Source organism: Geotrypetes seraphini, chromosome 16 (genome assembly GCF_902459505.1).
Source record: "Geotrypetes seraphini chromosome 16, aGeoSer1.1, whole genome shotgun sequence".
Classification (NCBI taxonomy): Eukaryota; Metazoa; Chordata; class Amphibia; order Gymnophiona; family Dermophiidae; genus Geotrypetes; species Geotrypetes seraphini.
This window is the reverse complement of record NC_047099.1, coordinates 28704238-28720013: the sequence shown is the minus strand read 5'-3', so window position 1 is coordinate 28720013 and position 15776 is coordinate 28704238. Positions and strand designations below refer to the sequence as shown.

Sequence of the window (15776 nt, the reverse complement as noted above, 5' to 3'; positions counted from 1 at the left end):
GCCATGCATCGTTCCTGAATCTGCTGCAGGAGAAGTGTAGGAGTCTATGCCATTGAAAATTCAGCATACTGAAATCAAATGAAGTCGTAAGCACGTTCTTAAGTACGTGTTGTACTTAAGTCGGGTGTCTGTAACTCGGGGACTGCCTGTACCATCCTTTGAAAATTCACCTCAGTGTTGTCAGGCTATAATGATGGCTCTAGGTTTTAAATTCAATTACTTTTAAGAATATTGATGGTAGTTTTCATCTTTCCTGAGGGTGGAGGAACATTAAAGTCATGTGGAAGAAATCCTATTTCATTTTAATATCTTAGAACACTTATTTCTCAATTAAATGCTCCCTCGTATTCAGATCAGGCCTGAACAGAACAATGTAGCACTTGGGGATGAATATACAGCCCAGCAGTCCAGCACTAGAAGCAAGGATGGCAAATAACTCCACGACCACCATATATTTACCTTTGATGCTCAGGTAGGCTGGGATGAAAGACACCCAAACACTGCAGAACACCAGCATGCTGAAAGTGATAAACTGGGCCTCATTGAAAGTGTCCGGCAATTTCCTCACTAGAAAAGCCACAATGAAACTTAGAAGTGCCAGAAAGCCCATGTACCCAATCACCAAATAAAATGCAAAGGTGGATCCCTCATTACACTGCAAGATCATCTTCCCAGTTTCAGACTGGGTATCGTAATCAGGGTACGGAGGAGAGATGAGGAGCCATAAAATGCATATCACGATTTCACCAGAAGTGCAGAGAAGGATTAGATAGCTGGAGACTCTTGTCCCCACCCATTTGCTTAATTTGCTGCTGGGCTTGGTGGCGCTGAAGGCGATGACAACTGTGATAGTTTTTGCCAGCACAGAAGAAACAGCAGTGCTAAATATTATCCCGAATGCTGATTGCCTAAGAAGGCAGCTCACTGCTCCAGGCCGACCGATGAACATCAAGGCGCAGAGAAAAGATAGCGTGAGGGACACGAGGAGGACGTAGCTGAGATTCAGGTTATTGGCCTTCACCAGAGGTGTGTTCCGGTATTTAATAAAGATACCCAATATTAGGGCAGTGATAATGGATAAGAGAATAGAAACGGAAGACAAAGCTATACCCAAGGGCTCGCCATAGGACAGGAATTCGATGACTTTTGGGTTGCACTTATCCTTCTTCTCATTGGGCCATTGATCTTCAGGACACTTCATGCAGTTCTCTGCATCTATAGAATGTAAACATTTTTAAAAAAACATATTTTCATACCAACAATCAGAGTTTTTAAGAAGGAAACAATAGCTCAAACCGGCCCCTTTTACAAATCTGTGGTGACGATGCTGCCATGGTAAATGCACCAAATCTCATTTATCTCCTATGGGCTTCAGTCTATTTGGCTCTGTAAAAGGTTAAGCCTATAATTTACATCAGCTAAGCTTGTGGATATGTTTGCATTACCTTAAGAACCATATATAGAATTTGGGGGTAAATAGCTACCGTATAAAATGCTAATTGCTCATAGCCAAAACATTGCCCTTTAGTGCATAAACCTTTCAATCCATAAATACTGTATAATTTAAGTTTAAGTTTATTTAAGTTTTTGATAAAACGCTTATCCGAAGGTACAAAGCGTTGTACATAAAAAATGTAAAAATAACAAGGAGACAAACTGGAGACCAATTAGACATACATGACTAATAATAATTCTTGGGCTGACTAACATGCTTAAGCTACAGAAAACAATAGGAAAGGGGGGAGAACTACAATATTTAAAGAAAAGGAACACAGAAGGGAAATACAAGAGGGAGAAGGGAAGCAGAAGAATTGCTAGGAAACTGAAAAAGAGAGAAATTTTAGACACTGTTAAGGTAAATATATATCATATTGTCAGTTAAAGGCATCTTTAAAAAGAAAACACTTTAAACTGCTTTTGAACTTTTGCAGATTTTGTTCAGGTCTTAAGTATAGAGGAAAGGAGTTCCAGGTCATTGGGGCGGATGGATACAATAATTCTGCTTCTTGCTCTGTCTTTGCAAAGTAGTTCCTATTTGTGTTTCCATTAAGATTTAGGTATTCCATTGGGTGTTTTGTCTACCTGTTGTATTCGAATACTCCCCTTCAGAGCAAGGGATACAGTCAAAGCAGCAGACCGGCTTCTCACGATCAAGAACTTTCCTGTGTCCAGGTGCACAGCTCTCAGTGCACACAGAGTGGGGGACCTGAGAAGAGAAAGAAAGAGAAAAGAGTCATATTCCATTGCCGTTTTCTGGCTCAATGTTTATTAAATCTACTATCAATGCTTCTGGTGGACAAATTGCGACACGCTTAAATTCCCCCCCCACCCCCACCCCTCCAAACAGAGCATTTATGAGCTACATCAAAACTAGTTTAAAGACAAATTTTTGTACTTCTTCTTGGTTAGGGTTACCAGATTTTCCATTCGGTAAATCCGGACTTCTTAGACCTGCTCCCAGTCCTGCTCAGTTCCACCAATCTCTGCCCCATCATGCCCCTGTTCAACCCCCAATCAAGCCCTAGCTCTGCCCCAGTTCCACCCTTTGTTGACTGCACGTGATGTCATCGCGTTGACCTCTTGCCCGATTGCAATTTTGAGGGAGACTTGTCCGGGGAAATCCCGACGTCTGGTAACCCTATTCTTGGTTAAACTCCACCGAGCTGACCATGCTCAGATATTCTGCACCACTTCAAAAGAACTAACCAGTTATCTCCTCTGACTCCTAAAGTACTAACCGGCTAGGTTAGGGGAGGTCAAGAGTGGAGCCAGCACTTAACCTGTTAGTGGTGATATTCAGTACAGTAGCTGGTTAAGTGAACTGATAACCAGGTAGTTATCTGAATATTGGATGGTGCCTGCCTAACTTCCTGGTTACTGCATCATTCAATCCCAGATGCTAGATTAACCTCGGCCTAAGGGTTCACAGACTTAGGCTGCGAGTGGCTTACAATCTGCCACAGCGATTGATTATTATCCACCACTGAATTAGAGAAATCAGAAGAAGACAATGACATGTTAAACAACTCTAATTTCAAGCTATAACCTCGATAATAAACAGAATGTGACTGTTTCGTGCCTGGTTGAAGACAGTTTTCCAGAAGATGGCAGTTTGGTTCACAATGAGTTGCTTGTCCCTGGGAGCTGATGGGTTGAAACTTCCAACATGAATTGTGGTGGATGCGCCATTGGGGAACTGAAAAAATTGTACGATGTCATAATGAACTGAAGCACGTCCTTTGTCATCAAAGAAAATCTCATGTCCATCTGGGGCTTTAAAGTGAACTCTCTTAAGGAACTGGTTGAGCTAGAAAGATAAATAATTTTTTTTGCTTAAGTTATAAATCCCTTATCATTTATCCTACAGCATGAGAGTTTCAGACTTATACTTATACTAACCCTTTGCATGTTTTTTTTGTACCCCGTGTCCTAGATACAGTGGAACCTCGGTTTGCAAGTAACGCGGTTTGCGAGTGTATTGCAAGATGAGCAAAACACTCAGCAAACTTTTGTCTCACCAACGGAGCAGTGCCCCGATTAACGAGCACTTACAGCTGCAGAAAGTGCTGCTTCATGGAGATTCCTATTCCGTCCCCCGGCTAGCCCTCCACGCCGGGTGCCTTCCATATGTTGGAGAGCCTGTATCTGAGCCTATGCAGCCGAGTGACGTCCCACCTGCACATTGCGAATGATCACGCACAACGTCAATCATCGATCATACGCAACGTGCAGGTGGGACGACACTCTCATAGGCTCTCCAACATGCGGAACTGGCGTGGAACGCTGACTGGTGGACGGCAGTGGAATCCTCCTGAGGCGGACGGAGGAGGCATTTTCTAGAGACCCGGCACCCGACACCCAGCACCCAATTGGTACATACCCCTGGGCCATCCCTTGCCACTTCCTCGGCACCTTTTCGGTTGTGGAATGAATTGTCAGCATTGCCATTATGGCCTATGGGGAAAGTTGCTTTGATATACGAGTACTGTGGATTACGAGCATGCTTCTGGAATGAATTATGCTCGTAAACCAAGCTACCACTGTATTTTCTGAAATCGAGAGCAGAAATCATTTGAATTCTCTCCATGGCTTCCCCACAACACACAGACACATACACACTAGGATTGAATTCCAAAGGGTAAAAGAAAAAAGTATGCACCATGAGTCACCTACAAAACAAAGTGCAGGAATCACATCTATGCAGATGCCGAGTGGCGTTGAACGTCAAAAGATGCATGGTTATGGCTGGAGTTGACATTTGGCACCTCTAAGCATGATTCTACATCGTAGGTAGGCACTGGACATGTGGGCCTTTAAAACCCTGGCCTAGATTTCCACCGCCTACCATAGACGCAGGCCGCGATTCTGAAAAAGGCACCATAATCTGAGTGAAATGCAACAAGCACTATTTTTTCATGCGCCTAGGCAATTATGGTGCCGCTTTTACTATTCTATAAATTGTGCTTAAATTTAGGTGCAGGTTAAAGAATCACACTTAGGCCTGGGAATCATTTCTTACTGTAAGCGCCTTCATTTGCACTAACTACAATGTGATACAAATCCTTGTACTCCTGATGCTGTCCTGACATTGAGAAAGTAGCTCACGTCTGGCACTGCTCGGTATTCTTACATGATTTGATTAAATTAAATTGAATTATAGCTTCTTAGACACCAAGACACGTATTCTACTTGCTAGAGAAAATGAATATGGAGGGTTTACCTGCCATGGCTGAGGTTCCATTTTAAGACTCTCCCCAAGCTGGGACTTAGTTATGTACATGTTGTGTAAGGCATGAGCCATGGCATAAACCATGTTGTAAAGAGTATAAGTAAACTGAAAATGATCCACATCATATTTTGAAGCAGGGAAGTCTGATAATGTCTCATGTCCTGTGCAGTATCGCATAATCTCTTCTGTAGGCTTAGGCTCACAATCAAAAGCATTTCTCCACACAGAATGTAAAAGAGATGGTTCTGGGAATGTTGAGAGGTTGAGACTTTGGAGAAAAGGCTTGAAACCTGGAATATGTCCTTTGGGTATAGTAAACATTAGGGAACCATTAACCGCAGTACAGGTTGAAGGGATGTTGAGGGTATATACGCTCTGAATGGAAGAGGTCTCCACAGAGAAAATCAGCACTCTATTGTTAATGGTTTTCAAGACATAGGAACACAATAAGTATGTAATATGACTGGAGGTACTATGGATAATAATCACATTGGCCATTGATTTGAAGATCTTGTTAGAAATTTGTTCTCGTTTGTCTCTAGATGAAACAACCTCAGGGATTAATTCCAAAAATTCTACGCAGCTCCCACTCCTGATAATCTCCCTTCTTAGTTCTTCACTGTACATTTTATCATTCTCATCGAATGAAGTGAGAATCCCGACCCAGCTCCATCCAAAGAGTGCCAGAAGTTGAATTATACCATGGAAATAAGAATCATCACTTAGAAAAGTGTGATAAAAGAATGGGAACTCAACTAGTTCATTTAGAGACGTTTTTGACAATCCATAACTAATCTAGGACAAAAAAGGTCAAAGGATTTGATTTATTTTCATATTTTAAACCTTTGCTCTATAAATTAATAAGTTACTCCTACTTCAGCACTATGTATAGCAATAATCTAAGATAGATATATTTTCCTAATTTCTCGCTTGTTTGAAATCTTGGATCCAAAATTGAGGAATCGAGTTTTGTTAGCTAAAAAATGTTCTTCAGTTCTAAGATATCAAGGTCCAAAGTTTTATACTTTGAAATATTAATGTCTTGTCTAACAACTTTCTGTACAAGTGTATACTTGATTTGTAATTTGAAAATTTATAAATAAAAAATAACATACAAGCAAAACTCACATGCCCCTAGATGCTGTAAAGGATGTCCAAATTAGGAGCTAACAATCAATTATTGATACTAACAAGCACTTAAGTTGGCAGAAAATTAGGAATTATGTGCAGATATTGTAGGCCCAAAACCCTGTTCCATAACATATGTGGCTAAATGTCATTGCATGTAGGTTTACCAGATTTTCTGTCTGGAAAATCCAGGCCCCTAGACCCATCCCCATCCCCGACATCTATCAATCCGCATGGGTGCTAGTTAACTGAGTCTACTATATTCTGTATAGGATTAAATTGCTCCACATACCACCCTTTAAAAAAATACTAGGTTAGCATGGATCATCCCAGTGGCCCCAAATGTCAATGATCATCTTCACTTCTGTAGGGTGGGAGGGGAGGGCATCAAATACTGGGGTATTAAGTGGGTGAACATCCCTAATCTTTCCAGTGGAGGTTTCTTCGATATGGGCCATATATGTTTATTTTTAATCCCACTCAAAACATACCCAGACCACACCCCCTTGTCAGATACTTATTTTTTAGTTATAGATAAGAAAATCTTCACTTTTGAAAACTGGGATTTAGGTATTTATGCAATATAAACCTCAAAATCTCAGTCTATGCTTAATGCATACCTAAATCTAGAATAGTTCTAAAATATGTACTTAATTAACAAGATAAGTCATTTGTTATCTTTATCTTAACAAATAAGGCCTTGAACACTAGAAAGTAATAAATCAAAGAAATTCCAATTTCAAAAAAGAAAAAAGTTATATAGGACTCCCATGTGCGATTCTCAAAAGCCGCTTAGGCGGTTTCTGAGACCGGGCGTCCTATATACAATCTGACCCTGAGTGCACAGTAAAGATCCATGTGCTGATACAGTTCTTTCCATCTATGTCTGCCTGTGTCACATCCTCTATTAGGCTGGTAAGGCCAGATATTTAGCAAAAATACTTCTGTTTTAGCTGATTTGAAAATGACTCATTTATTAGATTTGCTATCCAGTTAGGGCTCAGGATATGGCAGCTAACTAGACAACCTCTGATTCCATTCATGATCCACCCAGATATAGCCCTGGCACTGTCTGGATACTGCTGAGGTGGTCAGAAGAAACATTCATCAATCTGTATCAACATGTCCTGCAAGAAAATTGTTAACCCTTTCTTTGGCTGTCTGAATCCCCATTGGATTCTACAAGTGGCACAATCACGGAAGATATATTTTTGAGTGTTATTGAGAAGTGTTTATGTAAAATTAAAAAGAAAAATTCACTATAGTTGTAACAGAACTATTTATTATTCGTTGATGGGGTAATATCTAGTCTATTCTTTACAGACAAATATGGCTTATTCTTGTTCAGTTTCTTCTGATGTTTTTTGTACATTCAATGAAAACTTCTCTTTGTTGCCACCAGCAATAATCCAGGCCAGCAAAAGATGGACAGGGGAAAGAAGGAAGAAAGATAAATGGAGACTTGTTCTTTCTGTACCTGCGGGTACCCATAGATTCCTGTGAGTCTGGCAATTTCATGTGATGTCATTGAAGGGAAGCTTCCAATGAAACCCGCAACATGGCCCCGCTGATGACATGTATAGCCAGGAACCGGATCTTCTTGTCCTGATAAAATACCCAGAACGCCACACAGTGAGAAAGAAGCATCAGAGCAGGAGTCATGGATATGGAAACCCAGACTGATATTAGGCAAGATCTCTGTATTTTGGTTGATCTCCTTAATGGCAAAATAAAAAGCCAAGAGTTGCCGAACATAACGAAAGGAGTCAGTTCTGTAAGCAAATAAAGTTTTCAAGTTTCAAGTTTTATTAGAAATTTGATAAAATGCATATATAAAAAATGTCTAAGCGATTAACAATAAAAAAAAATGGACATATCGTAACATTTAGACAACAAATTTAAACTACAGACAGTCTCGCAAGGGAGGATGAAGGGTAGAATTACAATTTTCAAGAAAAAGACCATAGATGGGCTAAAACGTTAGGGAAGGGATTAAATGTTGCCTAAAATGCCACTGTGTTTGAAAGAGGTTCGACAGTGGTTGTGGAGAATGGGGTCTTTAGAAGCATAAACTATACTATACAATCCCAGTTTCTACAATACCAAAACCTACTATCAAATGCTGCCAGGGCAGGATTAATTTGTCAAAGGCCCCTAGGCACACAAGTAGAGTTAGTGAGATAGTGGAGGGATGAAGGACAGGGGTGGCATGCTGTGGGTAGACATAGTGAAAAGAGGGAAAGGGAGGATTGCATAGTAAGGAAGAACTTAATTTAAACAGAAGCAGAAAATAAAGAAGGAAGACCAGAGAAGGAAAGGGAAGAGATAGAGGAGAGAGAGATGCTAGAGAACGGGGAAGGAGACAGAGATATCAGATCTGAGTGGAGGAAATGAGAAGAGAGAGATGCTAAAAAACCACAGGGGGAGGGAAAGAGAGATGAAAGGAGAAAGATGCCAGACCGTGAGGGAACAGAGGGAAGATGATGGATGCCAGACCAAAGGGGGGGTCTAGAGGAGAGATGGAAGGGGGAGGCATACAGTTTCTGGAAGGGGCGTAGAAGGAGAGAAGATGCCATATAGGGAGGTGCAAAGAGATGGCAGACAGTGGATGGAAGGAAGACAGTAACAAGAAGATGATGAAAGCAGAAACCAGAGAAGACAAAGATAGAACAAAAATGTTCTATTTATTTATTGCTTTAGGAGACATATGTCACTGTTTCTGTGGTGTTGCATTTTATGCAGAATCCAGCTTCTTGCTGGTTCAATTTAACCTTTGTCTATGTATTTCTACTTTATCCCCCCCTTTTACAAAACTGTGGAGCGTTTTTTAGCGCCAGCCGTGGTGGTAGCAGCTCTGAAGCTCAGAATTCTATGAGCGTCAGAGCTGTTACCACTGTGGCTAAAATCCACACTACAGTTTTGTAAAAGGGGGAGGGGTTAGTTTGTGATGACATATTCCATACTAGGCGAAGGTGTTTTCTGTGTTCTGTGTGTTCGAAAGACATGGTTTTCTGTTAGGATTGACGGTGTAGGATTGATCTGTACTGGTCTGGCTTGTTTAGTTTTACAATGGGTGTATTGATGTTGTACTGCTTACTGCAGTATGTAAGATGCTGCCTTTTCCTAGGTACTTGTGTGAAATGTGGCTTGTTACTAAAAATCATGTTTTTCGTACAGATCGGGGGGGTGCCAAGAAATGATGGGCCCCGGGTGTCACATATGCTAGGTACGCCACTGGCCGGCAACAGCAGTGAATTGTGAATGCTGCTGCTGCCCGATGAAGTTCAGGACACCAGGCCTTGGGTGACAGAAGGAGGAAAGATAGCAGAGGGGGAGAGAATTGGGGAGAGTGTTGCTGTACCCAGCTGGAGGGAATGAAAGGAGATGCCAGGGCTTGGAGGGAAGAAGAGACACCAGGGCATGGAGGGAAGGAGGAAGGTATGCCAGATCAAGGGAAAAGGAAGGGGGAAAGGAAGAAGGAGATGTCAGAGCATGGAGCGGGAGGGAGAGATGGAAGAAAAGGAAAGGAGAGAGATGCCGGGAATCAGGGAAGGGATGATGCCAGATCGTGAGGTGGGAAGGAAAGAAAGGAGAAGAGAGAGATGCCAGAGCATAGGGGAGGAGGTGGTGACAGAGAGAGAAAAACAGAGAGGTGACAGAGTTGAAATCAATCATGTACAAAGGAGAGAAGGGGCACGGGATAGATAGTTTATGGAAGGAGCATAGAAAGAGGGAAGATGCCATATGGAAGAGAGAGAGAGAGGGTGCACACTGGATAGAAAGAGCACAGAGGGCAGTGAATGGAAGGGGCGAGATAGAGGGTAGGGGTAGAGAGAGGGAAACAGACACTGAATGGAAGTGTGGGGTGGAGGAAGGACAGCTGCTGAATGGAAGTGTGAGGGAAAGAGGGAGCAGATGCTGGAAGGAAGTGTGGAGGAGAAAGAAAAAAAAGGGCACATGCAGGATTGAGGGAAGAGGATAGAGTTAGTTACCGGAAGGGGTGAGGGAAAGAGGTGGCAAGCTATAGGTAGACACAGTGAAAGAGGGAAATTGAGGACTGAATAGTAAAAAAGAAAAAAGAATTTAGACAGAGGCAGAAAATAAATTGAGAAGGAAGACCAGGGAAGAACAGGAGGAAGGGAGCGGAGAGAGAGATGCCAGAGCAGGGGGGAAGGAGAGGAGACAGATACCAGACCAATGGGGTGAAAGGAGAGATAGAAGGGGGAGGCATACAGTTTCTGGAAGGGGCATAGAAGGAGAGAAGATGCCATATAGGGGCAGAGAGATGGCAGACAGTGGATGGAAGGAAGAGACTAACAAGAAGATGAGGAAAGCAGAAACTAGAGAAGACAAAGGTGGAACAAAAATTTTCTATTTATTTATTGCTTTTGGAGACATGTGTCACTGTTTCTGTGGTATTGCATTGTATGCAGAGTCCAGCTTCTTGCTAGTTCAATTTAACTTTTGTCTATGTATTTCTATTTTATCCCCCCTTTTACAAAACTGTGGAGCGTTTTTTTAGCACCATCCGTGGTGGTAGCAGCTCTGATGCTCAGAATTCTATGAACATCAGAGCTGTTACCACCGTGGCTAAAATCCACACTCCAATTTTGTAAAAGGGGGAGGGGTAAGTTTGTGATAACATTCCATACTAGACGAAGGTGTTTTCTGTGTTCTGTGTGTTCGAAAGACATGGTTTTCTGTTAAGATTGACTGCAGGATTGATCTGTTCTAGTCTGGCTTGTTAGTTTTACAATGGGTGTAATGCTGTTGTACTTCTCACTGCAGTATGTAAGATGCTGTCTTTTCCTAGGTACTCATGTGTGACATGTGGCTTGTTACTAAAAATCATGTTTTTCGTACAGATGGGGGGTGTGCCAAAAAATGATGGGCCCCGGGTGTCACACATGCTAGGTACGCCACTGTCTTGGATCAAAAGATGTCCTTACAATTCTTCCACATTTTATGAAATTTCCAGTAACTAACTTTGGTCCTTTTTGGTATTCGACTCCTAACTCCTCTCACCTTGGGTTTTGCATCCCCAATCGTGTATGTCGTCTGTCTGTCCAAGTTAGATTGTAAGCTCTTACGAGCAGGGACCGTCTTATAAATGTCAAAATGCACAGCACTGCATACACCTTTCAGCGCTATATAAGTGATAAGTATTAGTAATATCAGTAAATCCTTCCAAATAACAATAGCAGTATATGTAAAAAAAAGAATTAAATTGATGTTTAAAACGTAAACCTCCAAAAGGAGAAAACTGCAATCAAAATGTATTACTTAGTTTATTAGATGAATAATTCAAGCGTGATAAGAATAAATTGAGATGATCAGAAGCCTCTGCCTGTATAATATAATGAATCAGAGAAACAGTTTTAAACTCTTTATATCTCTTCAGGCCATATATCAATCTCACTGCAATATTTTCAATCAGCTGCAACTTTTTTAAAAATCATTTTGGAGTTTAAGTTCAAATACAAAGAATTATAATAATTGAGTTGTGATAATATCAACATCTGAACCACCAATGCAAAATGATGTTCAAAAAATAGAATTTACGGTAATCAGTCTCAACTGTCTCATTACACACATGGGTTTCTTCCATAAATTTGCGATTTGCTCCTTGTATGTCCAAAATAACCCTTAATACTTTGGTGGTTTTTTCGACCTTAACAGGAGCTCCAGATTCCAGTGTAATTGATGTAGGGACCAAAGATAACCGGTTATTAAACCTTTGTCTTATTTGTATTTAGTTATTTGTAAGCATATTGTACACTCAATATTAACCTGCACTAATGCTTGATCTATTCATAATGGACCTTAAGTTAGTCTTTGTTTTCCCACTTCCTCCTTAGTTGCCTTCAGTATAACATTAGACATCAAGGTGTTTTGGGAACTGAGAGGCTGAAAGTTTAAAGTCAGATTCACAATCAACACAATGTTCCACTAAGATTGAAAAATGAAATAGAGAATGACACAGGGACTCCATTTTCCCCATCCCCAAGGGAACTAAATTTTTACCGTCCCTGTCAGTTCTTTTCCTGTCCCTGCTCCACTCCTGCAAGCTTTGTCTTCGTCTGCAGAAGCCTCAAATACTTTAAAATCATAAGTGTTCGAGGTGAACTTACAGGAATAGGGTAGGGACAGGGACCGTGACAAAACTCACAGGAATGGGACAGGGAAACTGAGTTCCTGCAGAGACGGGGACAAATTTGTCCTCGTGTCATTCTCTAAGATGAAGGTATTATATAATGACTAGTATTTTAGCCCGTTACATTAACGGGTGCTAGCTGTCTGTCTTTCTTCCCCCCCCCCCCCCCACTTCCCTGTGCAGCAGCCACAGCAGCATTCCCTCCCCCTCTATGTCCCTGTGCAGCAGCATCCCCCCCACTTCCCTGTGCAGCAGCCACAGCAGCTGCATTCCCTCCCCCCACACCAGTTCCCTGTGCAGCAGTAGTATTTCTCATACCCCCCTTCCCGCAGTCCCGCCTCCCACACACACTACCCTGTGCAGCAGCAGCATTTCCCACCCTTCCCTGTGCAGAAGCAGCATCCCCCCCCACACACACACACACACTTCCCTGTGCAACAGCATGCGGCCATGCACGTGGCCAGCCCCTTCCCATCCACTTAAGAAAACCTCAGCTCTACTTCCTTACAACACCTCATCGCAAAACACAGAAGGGAATCTGGCAGCCCCCCTCCTTACCCTGCTATGCCGTCCTGCTCTCGCCGGCCGAATGCCAGAACTCCAGCTGCCTTCCTCAAAACCTCGGCACTATGAAGGCCAACGGCAGCAGTGGGAGAACCTAGACACCACTCATGCACTCGGCGAGTATAAGAAGAAACCCGACGCAGTGCCGCTACACATCGGAGGCTCGCAAGCTATGCCCTGGGTGTCTGACGCGGTAGGCCTCAAGAAGAGCTCCCCAAATTGCTGTCGCTGCGGCCCTGTGCTCAGATGCCGCCAAAAGCAAGCACCGCAAGCGTTTAAATAGATAGAAAAGCGCTGCTCCGCGCTACCACTGGCTTCAGCATCTTCTATCCACTGCGGCCAACCCTGGCGGAAACAGGAAGTAGTCAGAGAGGGCGGGCCACAGTGGACAGAAGACGGAGAGGCCAGCGGTGCAGCACTTTTCTCTTAATTTAAAGCGGATGAGCAGAAGGAGGAGGCTTTGGCGGTGGTGGTTTTGGTGTTGAGTGAGGGCGGGAGGGGAGTAGTTGCCGGCTGTGGTGTTTGTCCGAGTTGTCTGGCCGCCGCATCCACACTCCTGCTGGCCACGGACCTACTGATCACAGATCAGGGATCACGGAAGCACGCAGGTAAGTGCGCATGCGTGGCTAGCATTTATTATATAGGATGAGTGCACTGACTGAGGCAGGCACAGAGGAGAATCATTTACAAAGGCTTGAGATATCAAGTATGGGCCGTGGATAGATGCATTTAGGAGGGAAATATTCTAAAGTCATTTTTCATGCACGGAGCAAGGTAAAGATTATAAACTGCAGCAATGAGTCAAAAAAATTGAGTGGCACTTATATTGAGTGGCACTTATATTGAGTGGCACTTATATTGAGTGGCACTTATTTTTTTGACGTATGAATGGCTGTTATTAATTGTTACACATAATTTCTTATCAGGCAACCGGTTTTTGACACGCTTACGTGTTGGTACCGTAAACCAACTCTCCATTCATATTTTAAAGGTTCCGTCAGCTGTTCAAGTGAACATGTTATTCCTGCTACGTCAGTGAGGACGTCAGACGCTGCCTTTAAACGGAGCGTTTCTGTTCCGCAGCCGTCGCAACTGTGGTGTGAGCGTGGAGTGTACGGGCCGGATCAGTACGTGAAGAAAAAGGATTTTTGACTGTATTTTTTTTTGACTCATTGCTGTACTTTATAATCTTTACCTGGTTGCTTTCTAGAACTTCCTGCCCTGACGCAGCCATACTGCGAAACAGTGGCGTGTCTCAACGGCAAGGAAAACGTTAACTTTATACAAATTACAGCAGCATGAACCCAGCAGCCTGCTACTTTTTTGAACGTATGACATCAATGAAGATTAATTCTTCGGAGGGTATTTTAAGCCTATGAAGTTACGTCCCTCTCTAGCAGCGCCACAAGATTTGCTCTGGTGGAGTTTGGGGATCTGAGGCTTCCCCCTAGATAAGAGTACAGTCTCCCACTGAAAGTGTTTTCATGATTTATGTCATAAGGATAATGTGAATTGGAAGAGGATTAAGTGACGCCCAGAGTCACAAGAGCAGTGTGAGATTTGAACCCACAACCTCAGTATACTTCTGACCACTATTCATTCGAAGAGGTTTTTGGGATACCACTTTCACTACTACTGCTATTACAATCAGTTGCAGTCAGAACTGTGTTTTCTACATTTCCTACCAATGATTAAGGCCACAAGATTCCCAACTTGAATTTACAGAACATGTTCATTGCTGTGTATTTCTAAAATATTGAAATGCTATTCTGTAAGTTAACCTACTGTAGGTCTGTAGACCATTAACTAAAATATCAGGGATCAAATAAGTCAGGACTTTGGAGAAGTCTGCTTTGTGAAGTGTACATTATCTAGGTTTATGTTTTTATCTTGTATCATTTTAAAAGTTGGCATTTTATTTCACGTAATTACTGAATTTATTCTTTGCACACTGTTGAGGGAAAATTACATAGGATTGATAGTTTAGAAAAGTATGCAAAAAAACCAACAATACATTAATTACTACTTACAGAGTGCAGACACTGGGATCTTTTCTACTTCTAAAACTTAAACCCTTTTCAGGGAAAAAGTGAGTGATCACAATTATTCCACCCAAGATCAGGTCCCCTTCCATAAAGTAGCTCTTGTCTACTGTAGCATGAAATGCCTGACATCGGCTAACTGCGGCAGAAACCATCATCAGAATTCCAGAATCAGGGAACATAGACTCATTTCTCAATGAAAAGTCTTCTGCACCAGTTCCTGTTTTATCTCCATCACAGACAAGTTATCCTTTTGTGAGAGTTGAAAGAATACAAACCTGTCTACCTTGACTCCCGGAATTTGTAGCTTGATCCAAGCAAATATATATTGTATTCTAATTGCAGGCTACATGTAATTAATATAGGCAGCAGTGATGAAATATTGGTCCAGCTCTCTTGTGGACTGGTTTATGACAGACTAATATAATTTGCCATTTCAGCAATTCATCAGAGGAAAAACAACTTCTAAACATGTTGTTCTAACATTTGTGAAATCCTGTGTTCCCATAACAAAGTTTGGGTGATGAATGACACCGTGACCTTGATAGCTGAGCAAAACAACTCGGAGAAAATGGCTTCGTAACTAGATTGTACCATTTGTAAACTTTTCAGGGTCCTCTAAAGGAAATAAGTGTTTCAGATTAATTTTCTTTCCATTTACATCTTTACTCTCCTTCTCTTCTCCCTCATACCATTCAGTCACGTCTCACACCTACGAGGGGCCACTGAAAGGTTCTCAACCCAACCAACAAAGCTGGGGCAGTCTCCATCGAGAGTTGCAACAACCAGGGGCTGGAAAAAATGCTCTGTGAGATGAGCAACCCAAAGCGAGACCAGAGCATAGGAATCATAAGAACATAAGAAATGCCTTCACCCGATCAGACCCTAGGTCCATCCAGTCCGGCGATCCGCACACGCAGAGGCCAATCCCGGGGATCCCTGCTAAAGACCTTGTTTACCCGTATCCCTCAATGTGTTTTGCAAGATGTGTATCCATCTTGCCCTTGAATCCTGGAATGGTGATCTCCGACACAATCTCCTCCGGGAGAGCATTCCAATCCTCTTAATATACAGGCCACCAGTTAACTGGAATGCTATAGAGGAAATTCTCTTCAACCTGATTCCCTACAGAGCTACACAATACCCCAATCTAATACTT

General features: G+C 42.3%; 1 protein-coding gene across 1 annotated transcript; it reads right to left on the bottom strand.

Annotated features, from left to right (window-relative positions):
- Nucleotides 1-319: 319 nt before the first annotated feature.
- On the bottom strand, nucleotides 320-15614 carry LOC117349780 (vomeronasal type-2 receptor 26-like). The gene is made up of 6 exons (XM_033923375.1): nucleotides 15577-15614; nucleotides 7335-7629; nucleotides 4721-5524; nucleotides 3080-3307; nucleotides 2083-2206; nucleotides 320-1215 (listed from the first exon to the last, which is right to left on the bottom strand). Exons 1-6 carry the CDS (start codon nucleotides 15612-15614, stop codon nucleotides 320-322), a joined length of 2385 nt encoding a protein of 794 aa, XP_033779266.1.
- Nucleotides 15615-15776: the final 162 nt, after the last annotated feature.

Excerpts from the sequence above, each read along its gene's own strand:
- LOC117349780 (XM_033923375.1), bottom strand. The coding sequence starts at position 15,614 with ATGGATACACATCTTGCAAAACACATTGAGGGATACGG. Across the intron at positions 3,308-4,720 it reads TGGAACCTCAGCCATGGCAG|CTCAACCAGTTCCTTAAGAG; the intron begins GTAAACCCTCCA and ends TTATCTTTCTAG. Across the intron at positions 2,207-3,079 it reads GGAAAACTGTCTTCAACCAG|GTCCCCCACTCTGTGTGCAC; the intron begins GCACGAAACAGT and ends TTCTCTTCTCAG.